This window comes from Rhinatrema bivittatum, chromosome 1 (genome assembly GCF_901001135.1).
Source record: "Rhinatrema bivittatum chromosome 1, aRhiBiv1.1, whole genome shotgun sequence".
NCBI classification, from domain to species: domain Eukaryota; kingdom Metazoa; phylum Chordata; class Amphibia; order Gymnophiona; family Rhinatrematidae; genus Rhinatrema; species Rhinatrema bivittatum.
Window position 1 is genome coordinate 423,912,912 of NC_042615.1, and position 13,202 is coordinate 423,926,113.

At 43.2% G+C, this 13,202-nt stretch overlaps 1 protein-coding gene across 1 annotated transcript in view; it reads left to right on the plus strand.

The window, feature by feature from the left end:
• The window catches only part of LOC115096851 (stimulated by retinoic acid gene 6 protein-like), a 225,523-nt gene that overhangs the window by 37,901 nt on the left and 174,420 nt on the right, over positions 1-13,202 (plus strand). The window contains exon 5 of the mRNA XM_029612056.1: positions 8,027-8,147. Coding sequence (XP_029467916.1) covers positions 8,027-8,147 — 121 coding nt within the window. The remainder of the gene's footprint in view (positions 1-8,026; positions 8,148-13,202) is intronic.

Below are 13,202 nucleotides of genomic sequence, written 5' to 3' on the forward strand. Positions count from 1 at the left end.
TCCTGAAGGAATTTTTGTAATGTGTATGTCCAAAAAATCTATAGTTGAAAATTGAATATTAGCTGTAAATTTCAAATGAATATTGCAGGTATTCAACCAAATCATGAACCTTTCAAACTCTTCCATCGTGCCATCCCAAAAGATTAGAATGTCATCTATATAGCGTTTCCACACATGGATCTGTTGTCCAAAAGGATTGTTAGAATATATCCATGTGTCTTCGAACCAGCCCATGAAAAGATTTGCAATGTCAGAGGCCATAGTGGCCCCCATTGCTGTACCACAAATTTGTTGGAAGAACTGTCCTTCCCACGCAAAAAAATTTTTTGTAAGTGCTAATCGTGTCAAAGCACCTAAAAAAGATGATGGAATCCGATGTGGTCTGGGTCTTTTCTCAAAATAACCTTGTGCTATAGGGATGGCTTCTTCTTGCGGGATGTTAGTGTAGAGAGCTTCCACATCTAGTGTAACCAAGAAAAATGTTGTTGTGTCTCCTTGGAATTCTTCTAAAAATTGAATCAATTGTTGCGAGTCCCGAATGTATGATTGTAATTCTCGAACGTGTGGTGCAAGGAAAAAATCAACAAATTTAGAGAGCGGCTCTAAAAGGGAGCCTCTGCTTGACACGATTGGTCTGCCAGGTGGATTGCGGCTGTCCTTATGTATCTTAGGCAATATGTAAAATACTGGAATTAATGCTGTTTTCTGCAGTAAAAATGTAGCTTCATGTGATGTCAAGAACCCAGCTATCTTCCCTTGTTCAACCAATTCTTCAATTTCACGAAAAATCAAATCAGTGGGATTGTCCTGAAGTTCTTTGTAAAACCGGCTATCTTGAAGTTGGCGGGATATCTCTAATACATATTGGGCACGGTCTAGGAGTACTATTTTACCGCCTTTATCTGCAGGTTTAATCACCACATTAACGTTCTCACGTAAATTCTTTAGAGCTAGCGCTTCTGATTTGGTGATATTAGAAAAAGATCGATTAGTGGAAAATTCTGTACGTAAATCCTGTAGTGATCTTTGATGGAATGTGCTAATAAAAGCATCCGGTATTCCAGGGGGATACCATGTAGATTTATTGCGTAAAATCGAATTGTCAGGACCACTGGGAGAATGTGCAAAATAATGTTTAACATAAAGTTTCCATGTGAATCTATGTAGGGCAACCTCTAATTGAAAGAGGTCAGCCTTTGGGGTGGGTATGAAAGATACTGTTTTAAGCTGCTGCTTAAAACTGAACAACGGTGGATTCATTATTTAAACACTGTGGAACCATTTGGTTTAAATAATACGCTAGAATTAAATATCTTCATCTAAGATTGACACAGTAGGGTAAGAGCCGAGATGACCATCCCAGCATTCTGGATCACCATGGCAACGATAGACGTCAGTATACGTCATGACGCTCGCAGAAAAGAGCGGGCTATTTAATCCTGGAGACGAGTTTGAAGCGGTCTCTAGCCCGGCGTTGGTAAAGAAATGACTGAAGGAGACTTGGTTCCCGTATAAGTAGGTGCCGATCCCATCCGAAGCTAAGTATTATAATTTCTATTTTATCACAGTGTGTTAATAATACTCTTCATCTTTATAGCTTCTGTTGAGATATATGACTCCTGAAGAAGCAGCTACGCTGCGAAACACGGCCGCTGTCGGGTCACGGATAGAATACCAATGAGACTCTATTCAGGGCTATTTGAGCACTTTGATAGATCTGAGTAATTTGAAGCAAGAACATCTTCTAAATACTTTCCATCAAACGGGTCGCAAATGATAGATAAGACCGGAAGGCTTGGTAACACCAGGCACGTCGTCAAAAGGCTTGCTGATGCGATCCCGTTTTTCATCTTAACATTTAAAAATACAATTTAAGATTTGGATGGTACAAGATTTTGATGCAGAAACATATAAAGTGAAACATATAAAATGAAACATGTAAATTGTAACATACTCAATATGAAAACAAAGCTAGACAGTCAGAACGCAATAAATATGACTGATTTTACCTGTATGCAGTATCGCTCGTATATGTATGATAATTATCTCATATCATCAGATTTGTAAGCGAATCTGTGAAATATCCATAAAATAAAAATTTAATGATACCAAAAATTTGATTCAACGGCAAAAATGAAACTACCAGGTGCAAAGGTGTGTAAATGTGTAAACAAAATTAAAATTAAAAAATTAAAACAATTATTGAAAAACAAACAAAAGAATGTGAACTGCTAGAAATATAGCCACACACCTTCATAACACTAATTTAATCCACCTTGGAAGCGGTTGTATACTGTAAATTCTGTTTTTATCACTGTTTCAATTTTTTTGCGCCTGGTAGTTTCATTTTTGCCGTTGAATCAAATTTTTGGTATCATTAAATTTTTATTTAGAATTACCGCACCATGCGGTAACATACCGCTTTGCATTGGTAGTATTGTGTGCTGTGGTAAACTTATCACACCCTGTGATGATAATCCTTATTTTTCGTATCTTGCGCTGGAAGGGAGAGAGGGAGGGAGAGAGAGAGACTATCTACAAGGCCCTCATAGTAGTGAAGTATTTATATCTCTATAGGAGGGCCATCTAATAGGTCAAGGTGAGATGTTGGTGGTGGTTTAGGGGCCAGTTTCTCATGTAGAGTGAGACACATGAACAGCACAGTACACCTTGGTGAAGATTTGATGTCATTTGGAGTGAGGAAAGTCTCACAAAGATGCCATTTCTACTATGTTCTCTCACTCTAGCTTGATGAACTCTATAACAGGGTACCATCAAGCTAGGGTGTGATAGCATAGTACAAAATTTCATCTTTGTGAGACTTTCCTCACTCCAAATGACATCAAATCTTTACCAAGGTGTACTGTGCTGTTTGTACATCTCACTCTAAATGAGAAACTCGCCCCTAAATCCTAAAGGACCACCAAAGCCTCACCTCGACCTATTAGATGGCCCTCCTATAGAGATATAAATAGTTGCACACTGTGAGGCCCTCTCCAGAGGTGCTCTCTCTCTCTCTCTCCCTCCCTCTCTCAAAAATGGCCAAAATGCAATTCTAAAATTTATCATGTACTGCGTTATGGGCATTTCGGGCATATCGCACAGCCTAATGCCAGAAAAAAAGGTATAGTTTTTTCCATCGTTAAAACCACGCAATAGCACCCCACATTTCCTTAAATCCCACCCCTCCCAAAAATTTGCATTTGCACCCTGAGTTACTGTTCTTATCGCATGCGTTATGGCATTAACGCATACATGTGTGCTTTAATGCCATAACACATTTTGATGAATGACCCAGTAAGATTGGGGCAGGCAACAAGCAGAATGAAGTCAGAACAATCCGAGTCAAAGCAAAAATAGGAATGGGAGGAAATGAGTACTCTGATTCAGGGGTAAAAGGACCTGTTACTTAGGCAAAGTATGAAGTGAACTGGGCTTCCTTATATACTTCAGACAATGCTTATGTCATCAAGTTGCACCACCGGATTTCCTGTCTTCAGGCCCTATAAATCTCGATACTTCCTAGGTATGTCCCTAGTCAGTTGCAGGAAGCACAGCAGAGCTAAGATGCTGGAGGCTATGCTGGAAGGCTGCAGAGAAGTGCAAGTTACTGGCAGCTAGGGTGCATGAACAGGAACACTAGAGGCATAGGCACAGTGGAGATGTGATGCAGGAAAGAGAGGCCATCCCAGAGAGAAGTGAAAGTATGAGCAGCACCCTGTCAGCTATCACTTCCTCCCCCACCTCAATACATCAATGCCATATTGCCCCCTCAGAACTGTATCTCCTGACACAGACCATACCTAAAACAACTGATAAAACAGTTGTTCCTCATCCCATCTCATCAAAGAAGACCCCAGCAGAAATGTCTTTGATATACTATCTAACGGAGCCCATCAAGGACATGGATCTGTCCTTTATGGGCACACAAACCCACAGTCTGGTCAGACCTGGCCAAGGTGGCTCAGGATTATAATTGTTATCCACTGACCAGCAAATGTGGCTTCTGAGTGGCAGGGGACATCATGAGTCCCAATCGTTCAAGGCTGGTTCCAGAGTTGATAGGAAAAATTGGTGTTTTTGAAAATCAATCTGCCTTTGCTGGAGTCTCTAGAATTTTCATGCAAGTGGCAAAGTGACTGAAAGCATCTTGGGGGTCTTGCTGCCATTATGCCTAACTGCCATGCCTCTAATGCACATCTTGGGAGTTTTGATGCCTTCATATTGTTTGCTACTTGGATCCCAACCTAGTTCTCCCACCCTGCTTCTTTCTCAAATTTTGTCCCCAAAATAAAATTTAAAAAAAAGAAAAACAATATGTTTATCCTCTGACCCCACTTATTTTCTGATTCTTCACATTTCTATTTTGTACTCCTCCAGGTTCTCATCCTAATTCTCCCTCCCTACTTCTTTCTTGGTTATAATAGGATGTTTGTCCTCAAAATAAAATCTAAAAAATGAGTTTCTCTTCCCGTCTCTATCCTGGCTCTATGCCTTGCTGTCTGTCTGCCACTGTTACTTCCCTGTTGTTCCTGGCTCTTTCATAGTGCCTTGAAGAACAACTGACACTATGGGTATCATTTTGCTATTATATGGTGCCTTGCGGAATTCTTGCCATTGTTGATGCTATATTTGCTGCCCTTTTGGAGCCTTCACTGCTTTGGACTCTTCATACAACTATTTTTTGTTCTCTTTGCTCCTTTCATATGCCTTGGGGTTTTTGATGATGCTGTGATACTACACCCATACTCTGCACCGTGGGAATTTTGATTACCTCTTTGCTATACTTGGTGCTGCTTTTCCCCTCTCGTGCAGCCTTGGAAGGTTCATGCCACTGTTGGTGTCATTTGATCCACCTTTGAAGTCTTGGGGTGTTCTGACCACTCTAACTGCTGCTTTGCTCCTCTGATGTTGACCCAGAGAACTCCTGACACAGCTGGTAGCATTTCGTCCCAATTATTTATTTATTTAAAATATTTATATGCCACCTATTCACAATAGCTCTGTGTGTCACACAAAAAAACATTCGTAAATTAAACAATCACAATACAAAACAAAGTCATTGCTGGTCCTTGGCTATTCATGCAGTTTTGATGCCAAGTTGGCATAGTTTTGATGCATTGGAGTGCCTTCATCTTTCTGATGATATCTATCCAATAGGGATGTGAATCGTGCTTCGGACGATTGAAAATATCGGACGATATTTTCAAAATCATCAGAAATCGGGAGCTCCCCCAAAATGATAGGAAAACCCCACGATATGGATCGTGGGGGTTCTCTTATCGTTTTGGGGGAGGGCGGGAAAAACGGCACACAAAAATAACCCCTAAACCCACCCCGACCCTTTAAAACTAATACCTTAGCTTCCCCCACCCTCCCGACCCCCCCCATCCAAAAACTTTTTACAGGTACCTAGTGGTCCAGTGGGGGTCCCTGGAGCAATCTCCCGCTCCCGGGCCGTTGGCTGCCACTAATCAAAATGGCGCCGATGGCCGTTTGCCCTTACCATGTGACAGGGTATCCGTGCCATTGGCCGGACCCTGTCACATGGTAGGAGCATGAAATGGCCAGCGCCATCTTGTGCTCCTACCATGTGACAGGGGCTGACCAATGGCACCGGTATCCGGGAGATTGCTCCAGGGACCCCCACTGGACCACCAGGTACCTATAAAAAGTTTTTGGGGGGTCAGGAGGGTGGGGGAAGCTAAGGTATTAGATTTAAAGGGTCGGGGTGGGTTTTTTGTTTATCGGCTCGGGCGCAGCCGATAAACAAAACCGCAATCGGGCCCGATGGAAAAAAAAACCACATGTGAATCGGAACCGGAATCTGAACCGATTCTGGTTCCGATTCAAATCTCTACTATCCATACATATCATTAGAAATGATTCAGAAGGGGTGGAGTCAAGATGGCGACTCGTTGAGACGCACGTTGCTGCAGCGCCGGCATTTATTTTCCTGCAATAGAGAATTACCTTGCTAAAATAGCACCAAAACGAAAGAGGAAGACTAGAAGTTACCCCTCGACTTCTACAATACCTCTGAGGCAGAAAACCATCGAGCAGTGTGCGGTCAAGCCGGTAAATTCAGGCATGAGAGGTCTGGCTGCTGGGTCAAAGGAAGGAGACTGTGACCCTTCTTGGAAGCAATATCCCTCAGCCCATTGGATGAATGACTACCCCCATCTGCAAGAGCAACCTCGACTCCTCGCCCGAGCATAAACCCAGAGTTGGTTAGCCAAGGAAGTCGGGCCGAGGGGGAGACATCGGTGGAAGGGCAATTGCACCCCTCCGAGGGAATCGGAGATTTACTCACTGGAGGAGGAGATCTGAACAGACGGGAAGGACAGGACGCTAGTACAGGAGGTGAGAGCGCTGTCTTTGTGACCCCTGTTTGTCCCTGTGAGTTATTAACATTGGGTAAACCGGAAGTAGTAACACTGGACTCTCTTTGGACACTAACTTCGGCAATGGCAAAGTCATTAGTAGACCGCTCTGAGAAAATTAACCAGCTGGCAACTCATATGGAAATTATGAATAAGAACTCTGAGTCACATAAGCAGGAAGTGATAGTGAAATTCCAGAATGTTGAAAATGATATAAGCAAGTAAAGAAAGTTCAATCAACGATAATTCAAGATTGTGGAGCTTTAAATCGCAAGACTGAAAATATAGAGAACGCACCGAGACATTTAAATCTAAGAATATTAAATTTTCCCAGGGTGATGGGGGAAATTCCTCGTTTGATGGTTAAAAGATACTTCGCAGAAGTACTAGAAATTTCCTTGGATCAATCCCCACCCCTTGATAAAGTTTATTTTCTTCTGGTGTGAAAAATCCAACAGCAGCAGATTGTTCCAAATGTAATGGATAACCTAACAGGATTTCTGGAATCATCATCCTATGAAATCATAGAGAGGTCAACTTTCTTAATTTCTTTCTTTAATGAGAAAGACTAAGGAGATGTGATGCGGGCGTATTTCAAGAAAGCCAATTCTGATTTTATGGGTTCACGCATCAGAATATTTCCAGACCTCACAAAATCGACCCAACTGAAAAGGAAAAATATCCTTGCTTTAAAACAAGAGACTCTAGAAGTGGGAGCAACATTTTTCCTACGCTTCCCCTGTAAATGCATTGTAAAGCATAATAAAGATAGTTATATATTTTTTCAACCGGAGCAATTGAAAGACTTTGTTGATGCAAAAAAAGCTTTAAAGTTATTGAGTAACAGTGCTAATAATCCATGATAATTGAAATAACCGGATAGAGAAGACATTATTTCCTTTATTTTGCTAGTTTTATATCTCCTTTAATGTGCAGCTACCCCACCCCCCAAGCTTGGGGTCTAATGGGTGAATTTGAGAAAACTAGAAATCGTTTGCTTGTTATTGGGTTAAATTTTTTTGATGTATTTTTCTTTTCTTTGTTTTCTCAGTGATGTACCAATTTTCTTGTAGCGAAGTGTATAATTTTTGAAAATCAATAAAGAGAAAGTTTAAAAAAAAAAAAAAAGAAAGAAAGAAATGATTCAGAAACCCCCAATTTGGGAGCCCATTTGCTTTAATGGAAAAGAAAGAAATAAAATTAATAGGGTGGGGAAACATGCAGTTGCTCTGATTTTCCCCACCCTGCATCTGAGTATCTGCACCTTTATTTCTAAAAAAAACAATAAGCACTGCCTATAAGACATCTTTTGGGTGTAGTATGAAAAAAATAAAGGAGCAATGGGAACAGGCTTGGGTACTGAGTGCGTAGTCATGAGAAATGGAAGAGAAACTTCTACCTTCGCTTCTGAATCTCTGCTTGTATAAAGCACACTTCTTCCAGTTTAATCCTGTATAAATGTATCCCTAGTTAGGCTTAATTCTTAGGCAGACCGCATAAATAAAAGGTATAACAAAACCAGTCATCTCCAAAGTTTAGCGTTAACTCCTAAATATACTGTTGCATGAATCCCTTGAAAACACTAATGAAAATAAAAATTTAAATAAAAACAGGCTAACCCAAACATTTTGCTTCTTTTTCAGCATTTGTGTTTTTAATTGGTGGGATTGAGGTGGGACTTTCCTATTACCCATTCTTTGCATGCCTTTCTACGGATTTCAAGCTAATAGGATCTATATTGGGATTTTTGTATACATTAACTTGGTAAGTATGGTTTTGACTATATAAATAAAAAAAGCCATATTGGATGGAGAAAGTAACTGAATGATTGGTTAACTTTGAGACAAAACACAAGAATTGGGTCTGAGTTCTCAAAGGGTCAAATTTCTGTTGCAAATAAAAGTAGAAAAAAAAGAGCCTGCAAGTCAGTTTGTTTGCATATTTTTGAAACTGGTTATTTTTTCCCCTAGATTTAGTTTTCTGTAATTATATGAAGCAAAAGCATGCCACAGGAAAAACATCATGCAACTAGAAATATGTACAAATATTAGCTATGGAACATTTGGAACACTAGTAAATTTTAGTACTGTCTGACAAAAATCTCATTTCCGAGTGTGTAGCCAGATGGACTCAGGACCAGTGGATTATTTGTTCCTCTGCTAGCTGAGTCAAGTTTCAAAGCTGATATCACCCTAGATATACCCCTGCAGTGACTTCAGCTCTTCAGTATCTCTCCATCTCCTTAGCAGATGTGGACGCTATTCCCACTCTAACACGGTGTTAGTGGGATTGCAGTACTAATCCAAAGAGAGACATTTTTTACCTTCACTTTTAAAGGAAGATCAAGCCCCGCTCTCCTGCGGTGATACCTAAGGGTTCCTCTCCCAGTTGAGAATTCCTGAGGTGATTTCTGAGATCCCTCAGAGGTGTGCCTTGGTCCGGTAACCGGTTCCCGGCGTGGACATAGCTGCTGAAGCAGCAGAAAGGCAGCGGGCCATGTTGGAACTCATCTCACCACGTCCCGAAGACAACAGGAGACCATGATGTGTGTGAGCTTATATGTATGTGTGAATGAGTGAGAGCCTGTTTGTGTGTGCATGTGTGTATGGGTGTATGTCTGTGTGAGATCCTATGAGTGTATGTGTGTCTGTGTGAGAGCCTATGTGCGTGTCTGTGAGAGCTTGTGTGTTTTGTGCCTGTGAGAGCCTATATGTGTCACATATAGACTCTCACAGGCACACACACACACACCATACATAATGTATCTGTGAAGGTGAGGGAGAGGCAGCCTGTGTATGTTAGAGAGAGGGAGTATGTGAGATAATGAATGTGTTGTGCTGCGTGTGTGTGAGAGAGAAGATACAGTTTGTGCGGCCCTACCTCCTTCAGTCCACGACAATCTCAGGGTAACTGGAAATCAGATCCCAGATATGGAGAACAGATTTTTAAGTCCTTATTAGGTTTAATTATTGGGTGTAATTTGATGATTCTGCTCTTTTGAAATATTTTTTTTGGGGGGGGGGGGGGAATAGAATATTTTTTAATTGGATTTTTTATTCATCAGATTTTTTAAATTTTTTTTGGTGTTTGGGAAATTTTTGATATTCTATTCATTAACTGGTTTGAAATATTCTTTTTATGAATATGACTATACATTTATGATGTTTTATATTTCTTGATATATTTAATGTTTTATGAAGAATGGTAATGTTTCTGCTTTTCCACTGTTGCTCTGCATTAGAGACTGACTTGTTGTGGGTTCCAGTTCAGTTCTCAGCACATTTCTGTTTATCCTTTCTGATCTCCTTATTCTATATTTGGTGAGGGTCTCTCTGTGTTCTGCATATGTGACTGAGGTGAGATATTTTGCTAGCATGTAATTTCTGTGTAGGGATCTGTATCAGCCTATTTCCTAATAAGAGTTTTATTGGTGTTCTAGGGCCTGGTGTAATATGTTCAGTGTTGCCTTTTCATAGATAAGGTTGTTAGAGTTGTTTTGGTATGGAAGGTTTACTATATTGTAAAGGTAATTCTGTTTGTTCATGGCTTTCTCACAGGACAAGCAGGATGGTAGTCCTCACATATGGGTGACATCACAGGATGGAGCTCAATCACGGAACACTTTTGTCAAAGTTTCTAGAACTTTGACTGGCACCTACTGGGCATGCCCAGGATGGCACTAACCCTGCAACCAGCAGGGGTCCTCCTTCAGTCTTCTTTTTTCTGTGCAGCAGTAGCCACGTGGGTTAAGGAGCTCTCAGGGATTCCTGACAGGGATTTTCCTCACGGAATTACTTCATACTTTAATACCCCACAGGGGTCCCCCTATTGAGATTTTACTTCCGCGGTACTCTGGTAAGTTTTTTTACCCGATTCCGGTCGACTCCCGTTGAGTTTGGCCCTCGCGGCCTACTGGCTGTCGACCACACCGCGGCTAAAAAATGTTTTCAAAGTCCATGGCGTCGGGGTTCCGTCGGTGCCCTGACTGCGCTCACACAATGTCCATCACAGACCCCCATAAAGTCTGTGTAATGTGCCTAGGGTGTAAGCATGATGTCCTGACTTGCACCAAATGTGCCTTAATGACACCTAAAGGTCGCAAATCCAGAATGGAGAAGATGGAACTTCTCTTTCACTCTCAAACTCCGACTCCGTCCATAGTTCGATGTCGTCCGAACCGACACCATCTACATTGCGCCAGGATGGGCACCAGCCGGTGTCCATCCAGTGTCGATGACTTCCCAGCCATCGACTACCTCTTTTCCCCCTCAGGACCGAGGGGCTCGTCGAGAGAAACATCGGCATCGGCACCGTAAGCCTCGGGCCATCGACGAAAGCAAATCATCGACCTCGCCATTGTCCGAGCCGCCGCCGAAGAAACCCCGACCAGAAAAGGCATCGACCCTTTCTGAGTCCGGGTCACCGAGGCAGCCCTCACCTGGATGGGTAATGGGAGCTGCGACTCCACCTTTAACGGTGGTCCCTCCGGCTACGCCTCTGCCTCCTCCCCTATTGGAACTGGGGCTGATTGCTCCCGGTCTCCGTGAAGAGCTGGACAGAATGGTTCAGGAGGCCATTGGCAAAGTGATGCAAAGATTCCAGATCCCTCTGATGCCGGAGCCGGTGCCGATTCCCGAACCGACCACCGGTCCCATTCTGGTAGCACTGGCACTGCTACTCTCGAGGATGGAAGCGCTTTTCCTCCGATGGATCCGGGGACACCAATGGTTCCGGTGCCCTCTCCAATTCCTCTGTCATCGGGAAGAGAAACACCGTTCCGTCTTCCTCCATCGGGAGTCCTGCCAATGCCTCAACCATCGATGTCACCGATACCGTTACTGCCATCGGTACCACCGAGCCGTCAATCGATGCCCTCGGTGCCTTCTTCGATGCCTCTGGTGACTCCCTCGATGCCTTCGGAGCCTAGACCGGGACCTTTGGGGATACCTTCGTCCCACCCCTCTAAGGTTCCTGGAGGGTCCGGTGATGAACCTTATGATCCATGGACTGACGATTCGTCCCAGGACACCAATGATTTACCATCACCACCCTCCCCTACCGAAAGCAGAGGACTTGTCCTTCATTAATTTCATGAAGGAAATGTCTGAGTTAGTTCCCTTTCAACTTCAGACTGAACAGGACGATAGACATCAGATGATGGAGCTTCTACAATTTCTGGACGCTCCTAAAGAAAATACCTCTATCCCTATCCATCAAGTTCTTTTGCATCTTCTGAAGAAGAATTGGGAACACCCTGGTTCAGTGGCACCAGTCAGTCGGAAAGCAGACACCACATATTTGGTCCAGTCAGCTCCAGGGTTCCAAAACCTCAATTAGATCACCATTCCGTGGTTGTTGAGTCTGCCAAAAAGAGAGCCCGGCGCTCAAAACCTCATTCTTCCTTCCCTCCAGGCAAAGAGCAGAAATTCCTGGATGCCATTGGTTGGCGTGTCTTCCAGGGATGAATGCTTATCTCTCGGATCGCCTCTTACCAACTTTATATGACCCAGTACAACAGAGTCCTATTCAAGCAAATACAGGACTTTGCGGAGTCTCTCCCTCAGCAATTCCAGGAACAGCTGCAAGCCCTGGTTCACAAAGGATTTGAAGCGGGAAAACATGAAATACGGTCATCTTATGACATCTTTGATACCGCTTCCAGGGTATCTGCAGCTGCTATTTCGGCAAGAAGATGGGCCTGGCTTAAGTCTTCGGACCTACGTCCTGAAGTCCAGGACAGATTGTCCGAATTGCCTTGCATTGGAGCAATCTGTTTGGTGAACAGATCCAACAAACAGTGGCACAGCTCAAGGATCATCATGAGACTCTTCGCCAACTCTCTGTTGCCTTCTAAATATCCGGCCAAGCAAGCATTCAGGAAGGACTCCAAAAAGTCGTTCTACCATCAAAGGAAGTCCTGTCCACCTCTGTCTAGAGGTCGCTCCACTAAGCCTTTCGAGAAGGCCCAATCCCGACAACCTCGTAAGCCAAAACACAAGCAGCCCCTCAGCCGGGACCTGCATCTGGTTTTTGACTCTTTCATAGAGAGCAGCAGCCAGCTTCCACTACCGCATGAACCAGTGGGAGGTCGATTGTGCCATTTCAACAACATATGGCATACAATCACTTCAGACCAGTGGGTTCTTGCCATAATCTCTCAAGGTTATCACTTGAACTTTCTCTCCATTCCACCAGATTCCCCACCTCGGCTGACGTGGGGAACATCAGACCACTCACTACTTGTTATTAAAGCTCTGTTGTTAAAGCTGGGAATTATCAGTCTGTTATTAGAGCTCTGTTGTTAAAGCTGAGAGATAGCAATCTGTTATTAACGGAGTTGCTAAAGATAGCAATCTGTTATTTAGAATAGTTGTGGGTGGATCCTTGGGCCAGTGGCAGGTGACCACGCCCTCGGGGGAGCTCCCGAGAGGGACCACTGGTCAGGCTTAGTGTAGGAGACAGACACACACTAGTTCTTTTATTAGACAATATATGAAACCACCAGAGTTGGCAGTAGTGAGCTGGAAGAGCCCGGCTGGGCTGTAGTTCCTCAGGTACTGGAACAGCGATCCCAAGGTGGCTGAGCTGTAGAGAAACTAAGAAAGTGAGTGGGCAAGACATGCAGAGTTCAGGAACAAGTCCTTGATGGTAACAATCACACCATAGTCTCTTGAGGCAGCCCAGGAGTTGGAATGCAGTAGGCCCTCGAGGAGCGAGTACCTGGTCCCAGGGAAAGTTCTGAGAGATAGATAGAAACTCACTGATGTTATAAGCAACAAAGACTTCTTAGTAAGCAGTATATTAAACCACCAAAGGTGG